Here is a 25,195-nt window from a genome sequence, read left to right as displayed (position 1 = left end):
ATGATTCTGGCCTTGGGTGGTTGTCTGTCTGTGTGGAGTTTGCAAGTTCTCCCCGTGTCTGTGTGGATTGGCCATGGTAAATTGTCCCTTAGTGTCGGGGGAGTTTTAGGGTAAATGTGTGGGGTTACAGGGATAGAGCCTGCAGGATATTGTTGTCAGTGCAGGCTCTGTGGGCCAAATGGCCTCCTACACTGTAGGGATTCTATGATTGATTTAATGATTTATAAGCAAAGCTTATGATTGGCATAATTGTGATGTATATATGTCAAATTCCTGGCAGTCTGTCTAGGCCTCTCATATCTCGAAAGAATGGCTGCGATTCTCCCACCCTGCTGCTGTAAAAAATTAGTGCAGTGGGCTTTGAGATTCTCACGTCAGCTGATGCGGGGTTTGTGCATGCGTTCCTGCCACTGGAAATTCGGTGCTGGGAGGCCAGCGATCTGGGGGGGGTGATGGTGGTAGGGGGAGGGTGTCAGCCTGCTGTTGGGGTGGGGTTGCAGGTGGGGGGTCAGATGTGTGGGTGGGTGGGGTGGGACTGGAGATCGGGGGGGTGGGAATGGTCAGGGGGGGGAAGGCAGCAGTCAGTCCATGGAGGGGCTTGGAGAGCCGGCAGTGTGAGGTTCGCGAGGCTAGTTAACGAGCGAGCTGGCCAGTCATCTGGTGGCTGGCAGTGCGGGGTCACTGCGCATGTGCCAATCTCGGCACTGATAGATCGGCGCATGCGCAGTGGCCAGCTCAGCGCTAAGCTGCCGGCCTCTCAGGCGGGAATAGGCCACATTAATGATATACACCCTTGCGACCTCTGCAGTGCAGAGTGTGGGAAATTCTTCTCTAAACTCCCAGTGAAAAAAACAGCGTGAATTACTCCCGTTTTCATGCAAGTTTGACACTTAGAATTTTTTTGGGAGCATTCCGGCCAATATTTATCAACAAAGTCTGTTTTCCTGTTCAGACAAGTAAAAGATCCAATAACACTATTTGGAGAAGAGCAGGGAGTTTTTCCACTCAAAATCGCCAAAAACAAGATAACTGATCATTTTCCTAATTCACGGCTGTTTCTAAAATCTTAGTGTATACAAATTGGCTGTTGTGTTTGCTTACTTTACAGAAATTAATTTATTGGTTGCAAGACACTTTGAATGCCCCAAGGACAAGATAATGTAAATTAAATTTATTTATTTGGTGAGAACAAGGCCAAACAGTGAATGATGTAAAACAGAATGACAGATTCAGCCTCTATAGCCCAAATCTTAATCCAGAGCAGGAATCAGGCAGGTTTGGAGGGGTAGAGGTGATGGGGCTGAGGACAAATTCTCTCAGCTTTACAGTTCAGCATGAGGACTGGGAGACTTCAACTGTCTGCCTGACTCTGTCAACCTTTGCCTTTTTTGAGATTGCTAACAGTCATGTTGCCTTAGCAATACTGTTGAAGCTAAAGGAACATTGTCTTCAGGAAAATTTGTTTGGCAAACCTTGTTTATATCAACTGAAAACATATGATCACATCACTTACACATGATGTCATCATGATAAACATGGTTATACATTATCCCAAAAGCATTGCCAAATCAAATATGAGAGTTTAAATGTTAAGCAAAGTTTCCTTGGCAGAAACCCAACAAATACTCACTAGTCGGCTACAGCATTTACATGTGTACAATAATCCTTCTTGATCAATTGACTCTAATCCAAACTCAATGATAAAGTAAACATGTAGGCAAGCAGTACAGCCCAGAAAGTCTTAATTTAATTTCTTGTCTGAACTTTTTTAGTGTATTTCACAAATTTGTCGTCTTTTTAATTTTTCCAAATTTTTAATTTAATTTATCCCATCAGCTACGCCATCAGCGTTGGAGCTTGGTGATGGAGAGCGTTGTGCCATCTGACCGTGGCAACTATACCTGTGTGGTGGAGAACAAGTATGGCAGCATCAATCACAGTTACCAACTGGAGGTGTTGGGTAAGGCTGGAGTGATTCGGGGAGAAGCAGCTGATATGGGAATTGGGAGAGATAATAAAATGTTGGCTCAGATATCTAATAAACATTGCTTCTTAGTTCTGTGAATACTGATAATTATTTTGAAATATTCTGCAATCAGAAGTTACTCTGAATATTTGCGTTGTGTTGCTCTAAAATAAATATATATTTCTATTATAGAGAACAGAGGAATTCCAATTTGACAGACTAAATAAACATTTCTCCACTAGTATCAGCAACAGTAATTTCTATGCTTTGACCTTCTGGGGAATGTTCTACATATACTGGTTTGGATTTTCAACTCTTTTACAAACACCAGGAGCAAATGTTTGCATCTTTAGCGCTCCCAAGTTCATGATATTTTAGAATCTTAAAATTGTGAGCTGAAAATCCAAGCCAGTATGTATAACAAAGCCATATTCGGTGCATTTGTTACAGTCATTATGTTCAAACTAAGCATCGTTCCACCAAAATGGAATGAACACAACTACGTGAAAAATAATCTTCAAATGAGTCAGGCAATTATGGGCAAAAAGGCACCACTTGTTATGCTGATAATGGCAGATTTTTGCTTGTGGAATATTGGCTCCATTATATCTAAATTCTAAATGCTGATAAGAATCAAACGGAAATAAAAGTCTACAACTGATTGGAAAATTTCCGTGAAAGCCAGGTGTTTTTGTTGGACTTGGTTGTGGTTGACTTTGGATCTGAGCCGATATGATGTTTCTGGTTGACCTAAGATGTTATTAGTGGTGCAATTAGAGTTAGTGTAGGGTTTGACCATGATCTCTGTGCACAACAAATCTTCAAAGGAACATGAAAGGTCACAATGCTGTTAACTGGAATAATGAAACCCATTATGAGCTGTTCTGATCCTCTTATTACATTGCTTGTTTATCTGTCCACCATATCTATCTACCACAGGGAATTAATGTTGACAATTTCTGCCTGTAAATTATTTGAAGAATGGAAGGAGCCAGCCAGGTTCCATTATGATTTGCAATACAAGTAAACAGTGGGCAAAAAATTGCGAATGCTGCAATCGTACCATTTTCTTCCTGTTAAGAGTAGCCTGAGAATGACTGAGGACAATCAGCTAAACAAATGCAGAGACAAAAATAAATAGGGCTTGAGTATTAGTAGTTCTAAACTGTATTTGTGCGCGTATTTCTATATATACAATAACTTCTTCTATCCACAGAAAGGTCTCCTCATCGACCTATCCTGCAGGTTGGATTGCCAGCTAACAAATCTGTGGTGGTGGGAAGCAATGTAGAATTTCACTGCAGAGTTTTCAGTGATGCCCAGCCTCACATCCAGTGGCTGAAACATGTGGAGGTGAATGGCAGTAAATATGGACCAGATGAGGTTCCTTATGTCCAGGTTTTAAAGGTAGGTATGTGGGTCAACAAATTGATCATTTTAGGGACTGTAAACATTCTAAAACTGTTTCTAATCAATCAATTACCGTACACTTTGTGGAGAAGCTGGTTCTCAAATAATCTTTACAGTTGCATGCCATTATTGTTATTTTGGCAAAAATAATGCTATCATAGCTAAGTTATTTCCTGTTTCATCTCCCTGTAATCCAATATCATGCACCTGCAGAACAAAGTTTATACGCGTTGCCCTCGGTTTAATATTATTCCTAAGCCAATTCATTTATTTTTCCTCTCTTCACAGACTGCTGATATTAACAGTACTGAAATTGAAGTCCTCTACTTGCATAATGTCACATTTGAGGATGCAGGAGAGTACACCTGCTTGGCAGGCAATTCTATTGGGATCTCTTACCATTCAGCATGGCTGACAGTTTTACCAGGTGCGTACTCTACCTATTAGATAGGACCAATATGAACCAGTTGAAACAGGAGGTGAATTAAGTGTGTGCTGAAAGGGTTGTAGGATCAATCTTGACTTTGGGTGGAATGGTTGGAAGGAAATGAGATGGAAACTCTGGCAAGTTGGGGTGGGGTGGGATATCAGCGCAATGGCCGTAACAGAAAATGAGACATGAACCCAAGAACACACGCACACAAATAAATGGTGATTAACACAATGTTCATGCAGTGAGGGAGTTCACAGATGCTGGGGCTTGGGAAATCGGAGGATTTCTTGCATGGTCTGGGGAAGCACAAGTAATCTGCAGTAAATGTAAATGTAAATACTTACCATGACCTCTTTTGGCTTCTCCATTAATTCCCGCCACATCCCGCTGCCAAGTTTGGCCTAACCATGCCTCTCCAGTTTTAGTTAAAATGGTGTTGTGATGCTGATTACATCATCAGAACACGTTTTCAAAAGTAACGTAGACCCCGCAGGCCTGGGATGGGTGGTCCTCCCATGCTGATTCTGAGGTGAGGAAACATGGTACAATGACCCCAGCAATCTAATCTGTCCACCTGCACCATTCCAAAATGGACTTTTGTTTGAAAACAATGTAGTTTTATGTATAAGGAAATGCCGACAGCTAATCTGCTTATTACCTTTGACGCTCTGTGGATAGTGATAGACTAAGTTAGGAACCAATGGCACACAGTTTTTGCTGTTTGACATATCTTCAATGCTGGCTCAATAATCTCTATTGTTATAAATGTAAGCTGTAAAAAATATTCATGAGAGTTGTTCTATGTCGTTTTTTGTAGAAGAAGAATCCCTGAAAACAGCTGACTCCTCTGGAGCTAAATACACAGACATCTTGATTTATGCTGCTACCTCTCTGGCCATCATCTTGTCAGTGGTCATTGTTATATTGTGCAGGATGCAGGCAAGGTCCACCAAGAGAGCTTTTGACCCACTCCCAGTGCAGAAACTTTCCAAGTTCCCTTTCAAAAGACAGGTAATTAGACTCCAAACAATAATTTATGTTAAAAGAAATTAACAAAAACTGCTACTGTATTTTATTAATGGGAGATAACTAAGAGTATCATCTTAGTTTTTGAATAATATAATTGTGTGTATTATGTATTAATAATACAATTGTGTGTTTATTATCATTTTATTAATTTATCATTGTCCTGAATCTTGGGTATTACCCAACGCATCAGTCAACAATGTGAATAATGCCTGAAAATAAGCAACTCCTAAAGTGCAGAAACACTTCTATTGAGTGTCAATTCCTCTTTTATGGCTATGTTTTATATTTGACGTGGCAACTTACTACTTGCTCCCCATTCCTCTTTTTCCCTCTTCTTCAGCTCTGGAGGATACTGTTGGCTGCATGGGCACCGACGGCCCTCCCCTACCTTGCCCAAATAATAATTCTTTATATGTGACAGGCTGTTCTGTCATGTTGATGGAAGGCATCATATCAAAGTCTGATCCTGCTCTCACCCAACATTATTAATATCAATAAGCGGTCGCTAAACACCAATTGGGAGAAGCAATTCTGGCCGAATCTTTCCTCGAATCAAAGGATGCTGAGACCTGCCACCTATGAGCACTGTGACTAAGACTGGCTAACTTACCACAATCTACATTTTTTTGTACAGACGTACACACCCAAAACACATTCCATGGTCTGAAATCATAGTTGGTAATGTTATCGTGTAAATATTTGATATGTTAATATTTTATTGAAGGTTAAAAGCTCCACAATGAAGAAATTGACAAAAACCTTGTGGTTATATGGCAACATCATCAATAGTGATTTATTACCTTGAATGGCATTAAAACTATTGGTCATAGAGTCATTCAACACAGAAAGAGGCCCTTCACCCCATAATCTCCCTGAATATTAGTGCAGAGCAGTCAACCTTCACCAACACAGGATGCAACAAAACTGCACCGACACAATCACAATACTACCAAACCTGCACCAACACTCAAATTACAGCCAACCTATACCAATACCGCAATACTATCAATCGGCACCGACAATATCAAATTAAAGCCAAGCTACACCAGTATAATTGTATATTAACCTGCACCAACATTAAGATATAGAAAAATTGCGCTAACAATATCACAGTATTATCAATCTGCACCAGTGATACCATATTATAGTCAACCTGCACTAATAATATACTACTAACAACCTGTATCAACACTATCATAGGAAACAACCAAAACACACCAACAAAATACAGTACAATCAATCTACACAACCACAAGTTGGGACTTGCTGGAGATAAATGGGTTTGAAGCATTATTTTATATACAAGTCTAATGACGCACTTTATTGCATTTTCAGTTTTCTCGAGAATCAAACTCTTCAATGAAGTCAAATGCCTCTCTGGTGAGGGTGGCAAGGTTATCTTCCAGTGGCACACTCATGTTGGCAGGTGTTGTGGAGTTTGAGTTACCAATGGATCCAAAATGGGAATTCCATCGAGATAAGTAAGTGTGATGGGGAGAAGGAGATAGGATGGGCTGCAGACAGAATGTTTAACATCACACCTTGTGATCTGGACAGAGGGCAAGTGGCTCAAGCACAGATGGGCCTAAATAAGACATGAACCAAACAGTCTTCCATATAATCTTGTGCTAAAAGAGCAGTTCAGGGGATGATAAAATCATCTGTTAAATGGTCAGTGTTGTGAGTTTAGTATTTTATCTCATAATGACTGCTCCCATTGCGAATGTGATATGAGAAACAACTTTTTCACATAGTGAGTGGTTTGGGTCTGGAATGCACTGTCTGGAGGTGTGGTAGAGGCAGGTTCAATTGAGGCATTCAAAGGGCATTGGATAATGATTTGATCTGAATAGAAACAATGTGCAAGGATACAAGGAAAAGGCAGTCACGATGCTTGTTTAGAGAACTGATGCAGATACAAAGGGCCAAGTGGCCTCCTACTGCACTGTAACAATTGTGTTTCTGTATTTCTTTTATTTAGAAGATTCATCATTTGGAAAATAGTGCTTAAAGAATTCAGATGGTCAACTGTAAATTAGAAAATTTACAACCATGCTTTGTGTATAACTCTGAAATTGCTGTTCCTTTTCCAGACTCGTACTGGGGAAACCTCTTGGAGAAGGTTGTTTTGGACAGGTGGTTAAAGCAGAAGCCTATGGACTTGATAAGGACAATCCAGATAAACCAGTTACTGTGGCAGTGAAATCATTGAAAGGTAAGCAAGAGATCGTTTCACAGAATGCCAAACCTTGTAACTTAGGTTGTTCCTTTGTTGTGTCCACTAGAAAATAATAATAGTCCAGTCTACTGGAGACCTGGCCTGAGCCAAGATGTTCAGATACAGCAACAACACCAACATTTACCAGACAATAGGGAAAATTGCCCAGGCATATCCTGTATGCAAAAAACAGGACAAATCCAGCCACTACTTCCCCACCAGTCTATTTTTGATCATCAGTAAAGTGATGGAAGGGGTCACTGACAGTGCCTTCAAGCAGTAATTACTCAGAAATAACCTTCTCATTGACACTCTGTTTGGGTTTTGCCAGAGCCACTCATCTCCTGACCTCATTACAACCTTGTTCCAAACATGGACAAAAGAACTGAAATCATGAGGTAAGCTGAGAGCGACTGCCCTTGACATCAAGGCATCATTTGACTATCAAGGAGCCCTAGCAAAACTGGAGTGAATGGGAATCAGAGGGAAAATGCTCCACTGGTTCGCACAAAGGAAACTGGTTGTGCTTATTTGAGCTCAATCATCTCAGTCCCAGGACATCACTGCAGAAGTTCCTCAGGGTAGTGTCCTAGGCCCAACCATCTTCAGCTGCTTCATCAATGACCTTTCCTCCATCATAATGTCACAAGTGGGGCTGTTGAACATCATTTGTGATTCCTCAAATACTGAAGCAGTCTGTGTCCATATGCAGCAAGACCTGGACAACATTGAGGCTTGGGCTGATAAGAGGCAAGTTACATTCATGCCACACAACTGCCAGGAAATGACCATCTCCCAATAGAGAAAATCCTACCTTGAATTTCCCCCTTGACATTAGGGTTACCATCACTAAATCCTCCACTATCCAGGTGGTTACCAATGACCAGAAACTGAACCGAGCCAAGCATATAAATACTGTGGTTACAAGAGCAGGTCAGAGACTGGGAATTCTGCAGTGAGCAACTCGCCTGGTGATCCTTCAAAACCTGTCAACCATATACAAGGCATAAGTCATGAGCATGATGGGATTCTCTCCAGTTGCCTAGATGAGTGCAGCTCCAATAACAGTCAAGAAACTCCACATCATCCAGAATAGTGCAGCCCACTTGATTGGCACCCCAACTACCACCTTCAGCATTCAATCCCTCCACTACTCACAAATGGCAGCAATAGACTGTACAACACCCAAGCTTCTTCGACAGCATCTTCCAAATCCATGACCTCTAACACAAAGAAGGGCAAGGACAGCAGATGCATAGGAACACCACCTGCAAGTCGCCCTTTAAGCTTCGTACCATCCTGACTTAGAACTATATCTCTGTTCCTCACAGATCTTGGTTAAAGTCCTGAAACTCCCTTCTTAACAGCGCTCATACACTACATAGACTGCAGCAATCCAAAAGGGCAGATCATCAACAATTTCTCAAGGGCAGTTAGGGATGGGCAATAAACTCTGGCCAGCGATGCTCATATCTGGTGAAAAACTCTCTCAGCTGACCCCAGTAGGAGAATTAATAATTCACCCTGTTACAAATAGAATATTCCAAACAACTCCAGTTAACTGTTCTCTGACTAATCTCAGTTGGAAAATTAGACAAATAGTGGTAATGTCACTGGATTCATAACCCAGAGACCCAGGTTAATGCTCTGGGGACATGGATTCAAAGCCTACAACAGGAAGTGGTGAAATTTGGATTCAATTAATACATTTGAAAATTAAAGCTAGTCTCCATGATGGTGATCATAGTTGACCATCTGTTTCACTAATGACTTTTAGGGAAGGAAAAATCCCATCCTTACCCAGTCTGGTCTACACGTGACTGTCAGACCCACAGCAATGTTATGTTGATTCTTAATTGCCCTCTTAACAAGCCTAGCCAATCACTCAGCTCAATTAGGGATGGGCAACAAATCTGGCCTTGCTAGCAACACCTGCGTCCCATGAAACAATAAAGAAAAAATGTAGTAATTTTTCTCACATGCTAAAATAAATTTGAAGGAAACTGTTAAAATATAACATTTTAAATACTCATCTCTAGATGATGCTACGGAAAAAGACCTGGCAGATCTTATTTCTGAGATGGAAATGATGAAGATGATGGACAAGCATAAAAATATCATTAACTTGCTGGGTGCCTGCACACAGGATGGTGAGTTTACGGTGGATGCAGAAACCCAAGAACAATAAAAAGAAATTTTGTAACACTGTCAATACATTAACAAGTGTTAAGAAACAAGAAATGCCGTGTTATATGTTCCAAATTATACAAAATACATTTTATGGAATATGCGCAAAGGTGTAAAAATTATGCATACACAAGTGCCATGGCTGCATTGCATACATAATACAATATTATATAAATACAGTGACATATACTGTAGCATCACACATTGCAATATTACACCAAAAATGACATATTGCTCTGATACAATAGAATGACACTCATATACATTACGCTCACCAGTACTAGTATTACACTGGACTCCACTGCCTGGCTATGAAGGGAGATTTTCCAGGCACAATTGCTGGTATGTTATGCATGTCACGTTAACATGATGGACTGAAAACTTTCACCAGTATTGAAAGCACTGGCTCAGTGCAACACACTCTGCTCATCTCAGCTTGTGGAGCATCCAGAGCTAGGCTGTGTTGTCTTCCATGTTCAAATAGCTTGCTAAAATTTACAGTCTTAAGCTTGTAGGTGAAGAATGGTCAATTTGATGAGACAATCTGGTGTTGCAGGTACTAATATAACTATACCAACCTTAAGGAAAGGAGGGAACAGAAAATAATCACAACACTAGGATACAATATTACACGGTTATATGTAAGAACAGAAGGGGCAGCACTCATTGAATGCAATGTAGATATACATTCTATTTTTGGCAACACATTGGATATAAAATTTATATCAAGGCAGCCAATTCTGAGGACACTAATTTTATATCATGATGGGTACAAAGTGCAAATGGATAAACAAGCAATCTTTATTACTAATGTCAAATTCTATCTGTTGAGAGTTCACTGTTTAAATCTGCTGTTTGTACCCTAGGCTTGCTGTATGTAATAGTGGAGTATGCAGCAAAAGGTAACTTGCGGGAATACCTCAGAGCCAGGCGGCCTCCTGGTATGGATTACAACTTTCACATCACAAAGGTGCCTGAAGAACAGTTAACATTTAAAGATCTGGTGTCCAGTGCCTACCAAGTGGCAAGGGGCATGGAATATTTGGCATCTAAAAAGGTAAATCAACAACTAATCTAGCTTTCCATGTGATGTAATTGGACAGAGGCTTTATGAGTATCTTGTTTAGATGAGGCCAGGTGGATTGCTCATTTAACTCGGGGAGTTTGGATATGTGTCTTGGCCCCCTTGGGATAGGTGAAAGGTCGTGTGAACTAAACAATGTGGGAAGGGCACTGTCTCACTTTTCTCATGTTCTACAAGTAAGATGATGGTTGAAAAACAACATCCACCCCTCATAAGCAAAGGGGAACACAGCTCACATTACAGTGACTTAACAAGAGCAGCCATGAAGGGAGGGCATTAGATTTTCCAGGCTTGTCAGTTAGCTGTCCAGCATGATTTACATCTGACTGCTTAATGAAGGAGAGCTGCTGGACTGATACCTTGGACTGGAAATAAAGCCATTGTTAAATCTGTCCAGTAAGCAACATATTGAGCAGCAATGTGCTAAGTTAAAGAGCATTCTCTCAAATAGGCAGTATACCCTTTGTAACACCACATTGTGTCAGATTTTTCCTGTGCTATCTCTTTACTTTCCATCGCTTGGAAGCTTGTGCTGTGGCACAGGGATGTGAAAACACTAAATACATATCTTAATACCTTTTGCAGTGTATCCATCGTGACCTGGCAGCCAGGAATGTGTTGGTAACTGAAGACAATGTCATGAAAATTGCAGACTTTGGTCTGGCACGTGGTGTGAACAACATTGATTACTACAAGAAAACCACCAATGTAAGTACCTGACAAGCACCGAGAGGCTGCACTTTCTTGAAACTAGTTGAGCCCAACCTCCTAGGAATCTCCAAGCATATACCTATCCTTGTTGAACTCATTCTTCAGAAAGATGAATCCATCAAGGACAAAAATGAGACAAAAACAGAAAATGCTGGAAAATCTCAGCAGGTCTGACAGCATCTGTGGGGAGAGAATAGAGCCAACATTGAGTCTAGATGACCCCCTCGTCAGAGTGGCAGAGTCATCTTGACTCGAAACCTTAATTTGAGTACAGAAGTAACCAACTTCAAGTGAGGTAGAAACAGAAAGAACTTACCCACCAACTGCAGGATATTGGATAGACTCAGTTAAACAGAATCAATTTTACAACCACCAGTGACATGAAAAATAGTAAGTAAACTTACTTCAAAACGTCATGAAAGCACAGTCACCCCAGATATGCAGGTCAATTATGCTGCCCTCCAGTCCAGCTGGGATCACACTCATCATGCCCACTCCAGTACCTCCTAAATACGTAAACCTTGATTTAATTCTGTTTATTTAAATACAGTCCCCATAACTTTGGGAAAACTGATGGAGCACTAATAAAATCGCATCCATATCAGAAAGGAAGAAAGAAGCAAATATAAATGATTACAGTATTGTAGGGCAATTTATTTGCAAATAGTTCATTGTAATATTTGAAACCCTGATGCATGATACCACAGCTGACAGTTTGCCATAGATGCTGATGTGAAAGTACATTGTGTTTGTCCAAAGGGGATATTAAGCTGACTGATGGTGACTTTGATGTTTCATTCCAGGGTCGCTTGCCAGTAAAGTGGATGGCGCCAGAGGCCTTGTTTGACAGAGTGTACACACACCAAAGTGACGTGTAAGTACTGATCATGTTTAAGTGCTCTTAAGTATTGTATTTCCCCTTGCTCAGTCTGGACAGGCTGTACTGAATATAAGAAAGTTAGTCTAGCGTGACTGACAGGAGCCTGCCAGTGCTGTGCTATCACACTGTGCACTGAATGGATTGACAAGTTAAATATTCTGTCAAAATAGTAATACACTTTACTGATGGAGGCTTCTATTTAACTTTGAATCTAATTTATTCAGGATGTGATAAACTTTTGCAGAACGTGTTGCAATCGAATTTCAAGATACCATATTGTGTAGGTGTGAGTGTTAATCGTGTTGTAAGTGTTCCTGAAATGGGAAGGACTGGGCAGTCAGACTGCTGTTTGTTTACTGTATGCGTTCATCTAGAGGAGGCAGGATGATGTGGGCCACTTGCCATCTGTCATTCAGCAGGCAAGCTGGGATAGTTTGAATCATCCAATATCTATCATGCTTTATCCTATAGGGGGAAAAAGGAGGAGATTCAGACTACATGCTCTCTGTCACATAGGCAGCTAGGAAGGTGAAGAGATCTGAGTCAGTCATTACTGATTGTAGAAGCCATGCCTGTGCCTAACAGTAAGAAACAAGAAAGGTGGTAGAGTGCTAGAGGCAGTACAGAGGAGATAATGTTATGGAACATGTTAAGGATATAGAAAGAGTTAACCCAGATTATTATTTTAAATTAATCTGTGAGATGAGAGCTAGGGGACACAGCTTCCAACCACGGGAAGGTACAGTACTTTTAATTATAAGGCAAGAATTGAATGCTATAAAGGGGTGAATGGTTGGATGAATGCAAATGGAACAAATGACTTCTTTCATCATCTGTAATTACTTTGTGATTCCTTGAAATAAATGAGTTTTACTTTAATGTGCACTGAATTATGAACAGTGTGATTAATCCAGACTTTCTGTATGGAAGTGAAATTGCACATTATGCCATTCTCATCATTTTGTGAAAACATATTGTGCATTGTTTGCAAATTCTCTCAGCCACAATACTGAGGACGATTTCCTTGAATGTTTTCAAGTAATTAGATAAAAGAGTGAATGCTTGGTTTGTTCCCAATGCAGATGGTCATTTGGAGTCTTGATGTGGGAGATCTTCACACTTGGTGGCTCTCCCTATCCTGGAATCCCTGTCGAGGAGCTCTTCAAACTTCTCAAAGAGGGCCATCGAATGGACAAACCATCCAACTGTACACATGAGCTGTAAGTAACCCTACAGTATTTTATTTGGTTTTATATATAAGCATTCTAAACTTACCTCTTTCAGCTAATTTTTTAATGCAGATTCTGCAATCCAGCATCCTCTGCTCCCCTGGGAGTGTGAAATTGACTGTTAATGACAAAGAAGAGTGGGAAAAACTTAAGTTATGAGTGTTCATAATATACCCTTCGTAACATTGCTAAGGGACCTAGAACAACTAGGTTGCATCCCCTAAGTGTTTGTTTTCCATGTTCCTTTGCCTCTCCTAGTTCTCCTACACAGTGCTACCCCAGTGGCTGCAGCATGGCTGGTAGAAGGCTCCTCATTGTCACTGGATAAAACTGCAGAAAGCCTTGCTAGCAACCTCGAGCAGCTCTCAGCCTCGATGTCTTAGCTTTGCCCTGCAGTACCATGGCATGGACAGCAGCAGTCTTGACTGGTGTGGGACACTGACAAGTGACAGTGGTGCTAGCAATAATGCCAGTATCCTGAGAGAGAGCAGTAGGTCCATTGACCACAAAGCAACTGCCACACACCTGGGGCAGTGTCTCAGCAATCCTCATAATCCAGTAGGTTGCTGGACAGTGAGAACCTACATGACCCTTTGATCACTGAGATACACAGTTGCATTGGCAGCAATCTGAACCTGCATGACAGTAAACATGGATTTCAGTAGCATTGTTCGAGCTTCCACTGTAGTACTGAGACATTGGGTGTGTTCTACCTCTGCTGCAATTGAAGCTGAGGCAGGGGACATCAGACACTGCATCACAGGTGAATCCATAAGTGTTGTAATGGAGCTGGCCACCACCACCACACCGGATAGGATGGGCTCCAAGCTCCGCACAATGCCCTGTGCAAAGTTGTCGATGACTACAGGTTCCATGGCAGGCCTACTGAAACACCAAGCATCTCGATGTGTATGCTCATCAATGTTCTCCAGTAACACTCAATCATCTGAGTTCTATCCAGCAGAATATGTTTATGACTGTGTGGGATGACAGAATAGCTACACCCCACCTTTGCCCAATCGCATGCAACATGAAGATCCCAACTCTATATTACTCTCAAAGTTATATTCAGTGCCAATATCTGAGCTGGTGCCTGTGATTGTCAGATCAAGTAATGGTGTTTCTTCATTGATGGTCTGGTGTAGTTCTTGCGCTTCATAATGATGCTGCATTGGCAGGCCAGGTAGGAGTTCTTCTGAAAACATAATTGTAGAAGGGGAGAGTTGGGGTGAGGAAAGCAAGATGGGCTGGCCATCAAGAAGTTCCTGGTCGCACCATCTGTACCATTTTTGCTGTTGCTCTCTCAAACCCAAACTGTTCCTTTCAGATCCAAGCAGAAAGCTGCCTGCTTGTCTCTTTAAACATAGCTCCTCCTATTAGCACATGACTCAGTCTCTATCAATCCACCTAATCAAACCCTACTCTGAAACCCCAGCGGACCACCCAAAAAATAAGCAAAACTTCATTGGTGGAGCAGAGCGAAGAAATGCCTTTGGGAAATACATTCACTGACCTTGACCACCGATGTGAGGTCATTGAACTCTTGAGGCACCGCTGCCAGGTTCTTGGTGCCAAACCCTGGAAATTGACCCCCAGGCCATTTGCTCCATCAGGTTATGTCTTGATGGCCATCTGGCCCCTGTGGAAACATTAGTTCTTGCCTCCTTTCCACCTTTGTATAATTGCTTTCTGTGATGATACTGTGCCTTTAAAAGATGTATTTGTGCCATGTTTCTTGTGAAAGCAATGTTTAAAATTCAACTCTGGTTTATAGTGCCGCTGTGTCTATTACAGGCAGCCCACATGCTGAGAATGTGGAAGAATAATTGATCCCAGATATTGGGGTGTTTGTTTTAAATCAGAGCGAATGAAGTTTTGCTTATTTTTTGGGTGGTCCGCTGGGGTTCCAGAGTAGGGTTTGATTAGGTGGATTGATAGAGGCTGAGTCATGTGCTAATAGGAGGAGCTATGTTTAAAGAGACAAGCAGGCAGCTTTCTGCTTGGATCTGAAAGGAACAGTTTGGGTTTGAGAGAGCAACAGCAAAAAGGGCAGATGATTTTGCATTGATGAATCAAGGTTTGGTTTGCGACAACAATTTCAATCTGTGAGGGATAGAATCTAGGTAACAGGGAAATCTTAAGGTGGTAAAGGCAAAGAAGATCACAGTGGACATAGTAAAGATAGGTTAAAAAGGATAGATTTGAAGGTGAAAGAAATAAAAATACCCATATATTTTCATTATAATAATGTTAGACATGTGAAGTCGCAGTGTTGGCAGCTTAAGAAAAGCATTGGGAAGACAGATGTGGTGAAACAGGATAAGCCAGTGGGGGTTGGTAAAGGGGTAAAGGAAACCATAGTTGAAGGTAAAGAGGTACAAAAGAATGTACAGCCTGGTCAAGGGTTGGTTGAGAAGCAAGTGCCACACCTCTTCAAATAATTTATTTGTGTGGTTAATGTTTACTCATGTGTACCGGGAGGAGTAGATAAAGAAGTTATGATTTTAAGAGATATGGGAGTGAATCAATCTTTAATGGTGAGAGATGAGGAGATATGTAGTTCAGAGGGAGTATTGCCAGAAAAGATGGAAAGACGTGAATTTACTGGTGAAAAGATTAGTGTTCCATTATATAAAGTGAGGTTGGAGAGTTCGGTTGTAGAAGGAGTAATAGAGAAATTATCTTATCCAGGAATACAAGTTACCTTGGATAGCAATATAGCTGGATCACTGATGGATCTGATGTCTAATGTGGTTGAAAAGCCAGTGGAAAAGAATATCCTGGGATTTTTCCTGACTGTGGTAACAAGGTCACAAAGACACAGGTTGAGATAGGAGAAATTAAAGAATAAAGATAAGGACACTGAAATTAGCAAAAACCATTTTTGATCAGATGGTTGAAAAAGAACAAGACCAGGTGGAGGATGAAGCAAATATTTTTACTTTGGGAAAGTTGGCAGAATTACAACTGCTTTATCTCTACATCTTTCTGTTGTATGCACTGAAGAAGCATACACCAAAGAAGAATCTGAATGTATACTGGAGTGTTATTACATCAAAAGTAATGTCTTAATGTGGAAGTGGAGATCTTTACATATTCAGGCAGATGAAAAATGGGCAGAGGTTCATAAATGCAAGCAAAAATACAAAAACATTTTTATTGGCAGAATTTTGCAATACATGTGACACATGTCAGGTAATAGGAAAATCTCAAGCAGTAATGAAACCAGCACCCTTAATACCCATTCTGGCATTCGAGAAACCTTTTACGAGGTTCCTAATTAATTGTGTGGGACCCCTCCTGAAAACAAAAAGTTGAAATCAATATTTGTTGACTATAATGGATGCGTCGACTAGATTTTCAGAGGTCATTTCATTACGTAATAATTACAGCTAAAAGGATTGTAGAGGAGTTACTTAATTTTTTAAACTAGATATGGAGTGCCCACGGAAATACAATCAGATCATGGATCATATTTTATGTCAACGTTATTTAGGGAAGTTATGGATAGTTCAGGAGTAAAGCAATTTAGATCAACTGCGTACCATCCAGAATCACAAAGAACGTTGAAACGGTGGCATCAAACTTTAAAGACCATGTTGAGGGCCTGTAGTAAAGATTATCCTGAGAATTGGGATCAAGGAATTCCATTTGCACTTTTTGCAAATAGGGATGCAGCTGGTAGACCACTGGCAAACCTGACAGCGTTTGCTGTGCTGTTTTTGGTAGTCATAGGATAACCATGAGACTCCCAGTTAATCCCTGAGCCACCAACAAATTCCAGTGGCCTCAGGATAATTGTTGTCAATTGTCTCATTAATAAGCCAAATTGACATCCCATCACATGTAAGCCATTTCCCAACTAAAACACAGGAGATTAATTTGCCACCGGGAGACTGACACAAGACCTCTCCTGCAATTAATTGGGATCAGCTGCCATTGTGGTGGACTGGAGTAAGTTCCACCCAATATGTGTGATTTTTGTAAAACTATTGTTATTGGATCCTAAAAATTATGTTTCTCTCCTTTAGATATTTGCTGATGAGGGAGTGCTGGCATGCAGTGTCTTCTCAGAGACCAACATTCAAACAGCTGGTGGCAGAACTTGACAAAGTATTGACTTCAATATCAGATGAGGTTAGTGTATTTTATAGTACATATGCTATGATTTCTCCCCTGGGCAGTATTTTTCCCCTGTGCATCTTGCTGTACCAAAGCAAAATACTTTTAAAAATGTGACTCCAAGTCATACATCATCCTGACTTGTCAATAGATCACTGTTCCTTCATTGTCCCTGCCTCAAAGTTCTGGAACCCCCTACCTAACAGTACTGTACTGTGGATGTACCTGCAAACTGAAGTGGCTCAAAAAGTAGCACCTTCTCAATGGCAAATAGGGATCAACAAAAAAATGCTGCCCTTGCCAGTAATTCCCATGAGCAAATGGAAGAAGAAAGGCTGCTACACAAACCTTATCTTTCCCAAACCGTCCCATTCATCTAACAGATATAGAATCATAGAAACCCTACAGTGCAGAAAGAGTCCATTTGGCCCATTGAGTCTGCACCGACCACAATCCCACCCAGGCCCTACCCTCCCATATCCCTACATACTTATCCGCTAATCCCTCTAACCTACGCATCTCAGGACACTAAGGGGCAATTTTAGCATGGCCAATCAACCTAACCCCCGCATCTTTAGATAGGAATGATGTTATCCCATTGATAATGAATATTATTGATGGCCTTGTTTGCAGTAGAGCAAATAGTCCCTGAAGTGCAAGGTAACCACCCAAAAAGCAACTTTTATCTGATTCTCTTTAAGATAGATGTCGGAGAATTTTAAATTCTCGAGTCATGAGTGAGATGGTCGGTGTGATTCCTGCTGGGTGGCAGTGTGGGTGAACATGCCTGATCATCCACCTTTAAGCTCATTAATTGTGTATTCACAAGGAGCTTGGCAAATTTTGTGGCAGGGCGGATGGAAGCCACCTACCCCACCATTACCTTATGTGTTCGAAGGTCCTGGCACCACATGTAAACAGCACCTGGATAGACATTCACTCACTGCAGGCCAGCAGCACTGCACTTCTCCACCAGAAATCTTGCTGCTGCAGTTCGTATTGGAGAAGCTGTCAGATGTGAGCAACCACATCCCGGGACATTTGAGGGCACTTCCTGCATTGCCTTTTGCTCATCTCTAGATAAGAGCACCACTACCCATTGGGACAATGTTCACTGTTGCAGTGGACCATGTTCGTCAGTCTCAAGGCCCCACTGCTTCTTACTGTTCAAGCCCTTGCTCCTCATGGCTCTGTCCCAATTGGCAGTGGGCCCTCCTTTTCCTCATCTGGATGAGAGCCATTCCCAAGGCATGGTTGCCTGCAGCTTGTATCATTGAAGCCTCCATAGATGTGTATGGAGTCATTGTTCTATGACCAGGCTGATGAAAAGAAGCCTCTCACCAAGATATCTGCTTGTTTCCATTACCCTCAAAACTCCATTGAGAGATCATTGCCGTGGCAGTATAGAAAGGCTAAACGCATAATCTCTTGTCAGCTATGACCATTCACCCAGAAGGATGGGGATTGTTGTGAGTTGGCTATCCTCCACCAGCCGTGTCCCTTGGAGGCATTTCACCTTCATCCCTGCTGCTGACTGCAACCGTTGTCAAATGGCAACAAATGAACACCTTGCTGGGATCTCGATGTTATGAGACCTGTGAATGGGGAGCAAACCTACTGCACCATAGGGAACACAAGAAAATACTTTGACATCCAGTTGTCTCATATTTATTAAAGTGTCCTTTTAGTCAGCCACTTGTGCTGACCTTGAACTCCATCAACCCAAAAAGATCCTCCTAACACCTAAAGGGGTCTCTGACTAACTAGGTGCTCAAGATGAGTTTCGAAACATCACATCAACTTTCAAACTCACTCCACCCCTTCTGCCCCTGTCCTTGTCACTCACCAAGTTTTCTCCATCACCATATACCCACCCAATATCACCGTTCCTCTCCCCTCTGACACCCTTGAACCTCCCCCTGTTACCCTGGATCCTACCATGATCCACCTCCATAAAGCTTTCCTCCCTTCAGAGCCAACACCTGTCCCCATACTCACTCTCTCCCTGCCCCCTCCTGTTATCTGATCCACCTCTCTTGTCCCCCTCTATTACCCACTCAATGAGATCTTCACCTATCAGATTCTCACCCTGGACCTAACTTTTGATTTGATTTATTACTGCCACATGTATTGGTATACAGTGAAAAGCTATACAGATCCAATGCATCTTACTTCTCCCTCTGACTGTGACTGTTTCCTGACCTCTCCTCCCAGGACCCCAACAGTGACACCATTGACTCTGTCCTTGAAGGCACTCCACCTCTGTTCCTTCCCTCAGCATTCATCCCTTTAGCAGACATTCTTCCCCCTTTTCCCCATCTATGGACCTCAAAGTCATGGAAAAGGTGAAACTCACCAGGTGCATGCCACTTGTATACAGTCATAAAACTGAGTGTTCTAAACTCTTGCTAAATTTAGAGCTTAATTTAGAGGCAATCTTAATTCTGATAAGGTGGCCTTTTAATGGGCATGCATGACATGCACATGCATGCAAATGGAGTTCTCAATATTGTTCGTCAGGGGGCTCGACTCGACTTTAACCCACCTGGAAAGTTGGAAGAGCAAAATTCCAACAGTTAATTCTGCCGTCAGGAAATAGATTATTTGCCTCCTTCCAAATTAAGTGCCCGGCATGGTCCCATTGTTGAATGAAGCAGAAAATTCCACCCATTAGCACTCCATGTAGTTGAATATAAGAACATTGAGATAATCTATATGAATTGTGACATCCCCAAAGAAGTAAAAGAAAAGTAATTTTTTTTTTTGGTTATTCTAAGTGCCCAACAAGATGTAAGATGCTCATTATGTGTAATGCAAACATTCCTTTGTCCTCCCCATCCCCAAAGCCTCAGAAGAGCACTTATCCTGCACCAATATAAATATTGCCATTTCCTGCACCACCTGCTTTAGCACCCAGTAGTGAGATTTTAGTGTAAAATTTTGCTTAATTATGGTAGTTTTGTGTTCCGAATCAATGTCTATTCAAAACTGGATTGAACCTGATGAGACACATACCCAAGTCTGAAATGTAAAAGTCAGTGTAATAACCAACTCATATTCCAATTCCCTATCACAGACAAAAAATCATTACAGTTAGTTATGTAAAAGTCCAATGATAACTTTGTTCTTAACACATTCTGTACTTTGTAAATTATTGTGATGCGAAGTAAGTGTCTGAATTTTCTCACTCAACAGTATTTGGACCTCTCCACTCCATTTGAGCAGTATTCTCCCCTGTGTGAAGACAGCAACAGTACATGCTCTTCTAATGACTCTGTCTTTGCCCATGAGCCTTTGTCTGATGACCCTTGCTTACTTAACTACCATGACTGTAACACTAGAATCAGGACTTGAGAAATATGTTATTCTGTAACTTGTGACTCAATAATGTTACTTTCCTCTGTAATTTACCAAAGTGGTACGATGGGGGTGGTTCAAAACTGGATAGAAACAGAATTTCCTTAAGATCTGCTTCATCCTGAAAGAAATGAAATATCCTTTTGAAGAAGAAAATCCTCTCATTCAGCGTGGCTATGTAAAACTATTATCATCATTGATTCTGACTTAAAATTCTTGCCACTTGAGGTTGATAATTTTGACAATGAAAGCCATATTTGAATGAAGAGAATCTCTATGTATTCATACATGGGCAACAGTGGAACTCCCTATCAATGGAGTTCTGTGCTTTACCCTTTATGGCAATCATCATGATTTTGAGCTTTGCTTCAAGACACCAACAAAGGACTTGCTGCATCACAGCACGATGACCTGTTTCAGTGAAGAAGCATAAACCTTGCTACATCAGAGACATGTAGAGAATTTACCTGGAATAGGAAGTACACATAGAGTAGAAGAAGAATCTGAAAAACAATTAAGATCCAGGATTGTCCACTTGCAAAGAATCAACCAGTGGAAAAAAAGTTCATTTGCTGTACCAAAATTTAACCACATGCTTCGACTTTTGTGATTCATCGCAAACTTCAATGATTGGAACAGATCAAGTGAAAGTGGGTTAACATGAAATTCGTGGACTAACATTCCCAATAAAAAAGATCAACTCAAATAACATTATAGTACTGCCCAGTACACTCAACCCCAATGAATATTACATCCGGACTGGCTGTTTTCCTGGAACAGTCTGCTCTGAAGATCCAGTGATAGAATTCGCCACAAAATGTCCATGAGAAGAATTGTGTGTTCAACTCAAATTTACTTGTTTTTAAAAAATGTTTTATTTAAGATTTAAAGCTCCAGACATGATTGGTGGCATAATTGAATGATCATTTATCCAACTGTTTCACTGTATTCACCTTCACCTCAAACACAGTGACCGGTCTTGCAAGGTCTATTACCATAGCAACTCTTCGTGGAAAATGTAATTTTTTTTTTCTGTGTGAATAGAACAGCCTGAAAACAGCTGATCCAGCTGTTTGAGCACCATTTATCCAGATAATCATCAGTTTGCTACTTTAAACCCTGCAGAAAACTGTAAAATAGAAAAAATATTTGTATCTGAAATTTTTCTTTAAGTAGCATGTCCAAACTTATTGGCAGTCATACTTCCTTTTCTGGTTATTAATTTCAATATTTTTGTGGTCTAGAATTATTTACAGTAGCTATTGGAGACATCTGTGGAAAAGAACATTTGGATTTTCTCTTTTTTTTTTCTTGTAAGACTCCCTTTTTTCGTTATTTGCCCATTTCCTTACTCCATACACAGTTGCCTAGAGGCAAAAGAACAGCCAGCTTCAAGGGCATAAAAGTAGCTTTCATTCCAATTTTACTTTTCACCTGCTGTGGAAACCTCGCACCACACACACTTAGATAGCTGAGATTGGCAATTTGTGGGAAGGAGCAGTGGGGGAGAGAAATTGCAGGAATTAATCCATACTCCACGGGTTCAGGGTTCAGAAAACCAATATACTTCAGCTGTAAAGTTTTGCTTCCTTGGCATTCTTAGAGACAGTAGGATGCAGGAATGTTGACAACTTGCTCGTATCAGATATACTGTCTCTTCAGGGAGCATTGCCACGACAGTAATCATGCCCCCAGTGGCAATTGTCAAAGTAGAGACCACAAAAAAAAAATGCTACTGTTAGGATGCTAAGCTGCTGCTGTTTAAAGTCAGTGATTGATGTGCCAAAACTCAGTGCTGATGAGAAGTTAACTCTGCTGCAGTATTTGTAAATAGGGTGCCTTCAAGCAGAAAAGAGACTTTAGCATTATGGGTAAAAATATGACCTCAGGATCTTGCACCATATGACCAACAGAGTCATCCACACTGCCTGAATTGTGCTGCCCTTCTATCATTTGCATTTTTGTAAATAAGATTGAATCGACTGTAGCTGTACAGAGTGTCTTATATTGGCATGTTTATTGCAAACAAATTGTTGCCTTTTTTATAAATTATTTTTTCATAAAATGGTACTTCAATGAAGGTGCTTTTCGTCAACAATAAACTGAAGAGTTCTGAGATATACAGTTGGCAAGGTGGGGATTTACAATTATGCGTTTTAGTATGCACAGTTTTACCAATGGACAAAAGAGGCTAAAGCATAAGACTGAAAGCTTCTCCCCTATTGTCCATTTTGTTGCTAATGTTCCTCACGGACATTTTATGTCTTCAGCACCAACAACACTTTGTTACAATGAATGCTGGTTCTTTCCTGCTGTTTCCCTTTTTTTTTCTTTTGGAGATGTTTGTTGCCTCTAAACTTGCTGTGGACTGATACAATAGTTCAAGTGAAATGGTAAGAAGCTGGAACAGTACTTAAAGTCAGCACTGAGATAAAACAATATCAGACAGGTAAAACACCAGTCCTGTTCATGTTTCTCCCTTGAGCTGGCAGGACTGCAGTCCTCACAGAGGAAGCATGACTGCTAGCTTGCATGTTCCACCCCGAACTAGTGGGGCTGTATGCCATCTTAGTGTAGGAAGAGTTGAGAATTGAACTAAAACAGGCACCTGTGATCTAGAGTCTGGATTGGTGGCACAAAGAAGAATGGCTGCACACATTTCTCCGTGATTCATCGAAGTCAATTTGTTCAAATCACCTTTCAACCACATAAAATCATTAATTTTTTTTACCTAGCTAATTTCTCTCATTCATTCCGTTGAAATTGGCTCAACTAATGAATAAAACATAAGAAATAGGAGCAGGAGATGGCCACGGTAGCACAGTGGTTAGCACTGCTGCTTCACAGCTCCAGGGTCCCGGGTTCGATTCCCGGCTCGGGTCACTGTCTGTGTGGAGTTTGCACATTCTCCCCGTGTCTGCGTGGGTTTCCTCCGGGTGCTCCGGTTTCCTCCCACAGTCCAAAGATGTGCGGGTTAGGTTGATTGGCCAGGTTAAAAATTGCCCCTTAGAGTCCTGAGATGCATAGGTTAGAGGGATTAGTGGGTAAATATGTGGGGGTAGGGCCTGGGTGGGATTGTGGTCGGTGCAGACTCGATGGGCCGAATGGCCTCCTTCTGCACTGTAGGGTTTCTATGATTTCTATGATATGGCCTCGCAAACCTACTCCACCATTCAATAAGTTCATGGCTGATCCTCTACTTCACTTTCCTATCTTACTGAACATGATCTAAAGCTCAGTTACTGATTAGATAGATTCAGTTAGAGTCTTTTTTCCAGTCAATAGAAGATTCATGATTTTGTTGTCCTAAATTAAGATTTTTTTTTCTTGTCTCAGGACAGTACAGGGTAAATATGTTGTGAAAATGCCAACAACATTTTGGAAATTATGGCAAGGTATATTGGGAGGAAGGAATCAGCAGTTAAATAAATAATGCCATTAATGAGCCTATATTTTTGTACTACCTTGAATAGAATTGCAGGCTGATTATTGCATTAAAATAACAACCCATATATTAGATTAATTTTATCAGTAATGTTTAAATATTAATCAATTATATTGTAAGTGATTTGTACAGAAAAATACTTCAACAATTTCTTTTGTGAGTATCTGTACATTTTTGAAAGCACACAGCAGGGTTTTATGTCTGGGTCATCTTCTATCACAGAACATGGTGAAGAATCATTCAGAATCACTGGCCTCAAAATTGTGAATTCTGATGTCAAATTGTGAATGTATGTGATATCTATGTATAGAAAACAACCTATTTCCTGTACATATCACATAATCCCATGTCACAAATACATACGGATCCAATTTTCTTGTCTCACATATACCAACATATTTGATATTAAAGCTCTGACTCTCACATATCCATGGTGACAACCTCTTGTATACAACAACGCTGTTCCTTTATCATACACATATGCCCTTACAAACAACACAATCTCCCTACAGTACGTGTGCACACACATTAGGTACAACATAAGGGACAGTATTATTCATTAGTCACAGCAGTTTAAACAGTTTGTTCCCAAACTGTGTTTAGCCTGAGTCCCAGGTTAACTATCATTTGAATCTCCCTGTTGCTATAGCCAGGAACAGTCCTTGAGATATCCAAATCAGCCAATATCAGAATACTGTGCGAGGATATCCCATCAGGGGCAGAGTGAAGGAGGCTGATTGTCCAGCTACAATTTGATAAAAATACAGAAATGGGAATTTCTTCCAACTAAAACATTTCAGCTCAAAGTCAGTGAGATAATTCATTGATGGAAACATTCCAGATAATTAGTAACACTTCAATCAACTTGTAAAATTAAAATGTCTTTGTAATTCACAGAATTACATTTAATTTATTGATTTTTATGAAAGAAATTATATATCCTTGTTGAAATGTTTGAAGGTTTTGTCTTCCCCGAAGTTGTTTTTGAAGAGATTTGATGGCCTGCTTCACAGCAGCAACCTGTCACTTGCTGTATTTTCAGAGTCACATAGATAATTGAAATCAATTAGAGCCAATTAAGTAATTCCTGCCTTTTTCAACATTGATTTAATCAGCAGAACAAT

The 25,195-nt window shown here is 40.8% G+C and overlaps 1 protein-coding gene across 1 annotated transcript in view; it reads left to right on the top strand.

Annotated features, from left to right (window-relative positions):
* Positions 1–21,528, top strand: part of LOC144505208 (fibroblast growth factor receptor 4-like) — a 56,756-nt gene extending 35,228 nt beyond the window's left edge. The window contains exons 6-18 of the mRNA XM_078231186.1: positions 1,837–1,960; positions 3,183–3,373; positions 3,665–3,803; positions 4,627–4,820; positions 6,174–6,319; positions 6,932–7,053; positions 9,096–9,206; positions 10,110–10,300; positions 10,913–11,035; positions 11,842–11,912; positions 13,001–13,138; positions 17,179–17,284; positions 20,465–21,528. Coding sequence (XP_078087312.1) covers positions 1,837–1,960; positions 3,183–3,373; positions 3,665–3,803; positions 4,627–4,820; positions 6,174–6,319; positions 6,932–7,053; positions 9,096–9,206; positions 10,110–10,300; positions 10,913–11,035; positions 11,842–11,912; positions 13,001–13,138; positions 17,179–17,284; positions 20,465–20,623 — 1,815 coding nt within the window. The 3' untranslated portion in view covers positions 20,624–21,528. The remainder of the gene's footprint in view (positions 1–1,836; positions 1,961–3,182; positions 3,374–3,664; positions 3,804–4,626; positions 4,821–6,173; positions 6,320–6,931; positions 7,054–9,095; positions 9,207–10,109; positions 10,301–10,912; positions 11,036–11,841; positions 11,913–13,000; positions 13,139–17,178; positions 17,285–20,464) is intronic.
* Positions 21,529–25,195: the final 3,667 nt, after the last annotated feature.

The sequence above is a fragment of the Mustelus asterias genome, chromosome 16, assembly GCF_964213995.1.
Source record: "Mustelus asterias chromosome 16, sMusAst1.hap1.1, whole genome shotgun sequence".
In the NCBI taxonomy this organism is placed as follows: Eukaryota; Metazoa; Chordata; class Chondrichthyes; order Carcharhiniformes; family Triakidae; genus Mustelus; species Mustelus asterias.
The sequence above is the reverse complement of the archived record's forward strand: the minus strand, read 5'-3'. Positions and strand labels throughout refer to the sequence as shown.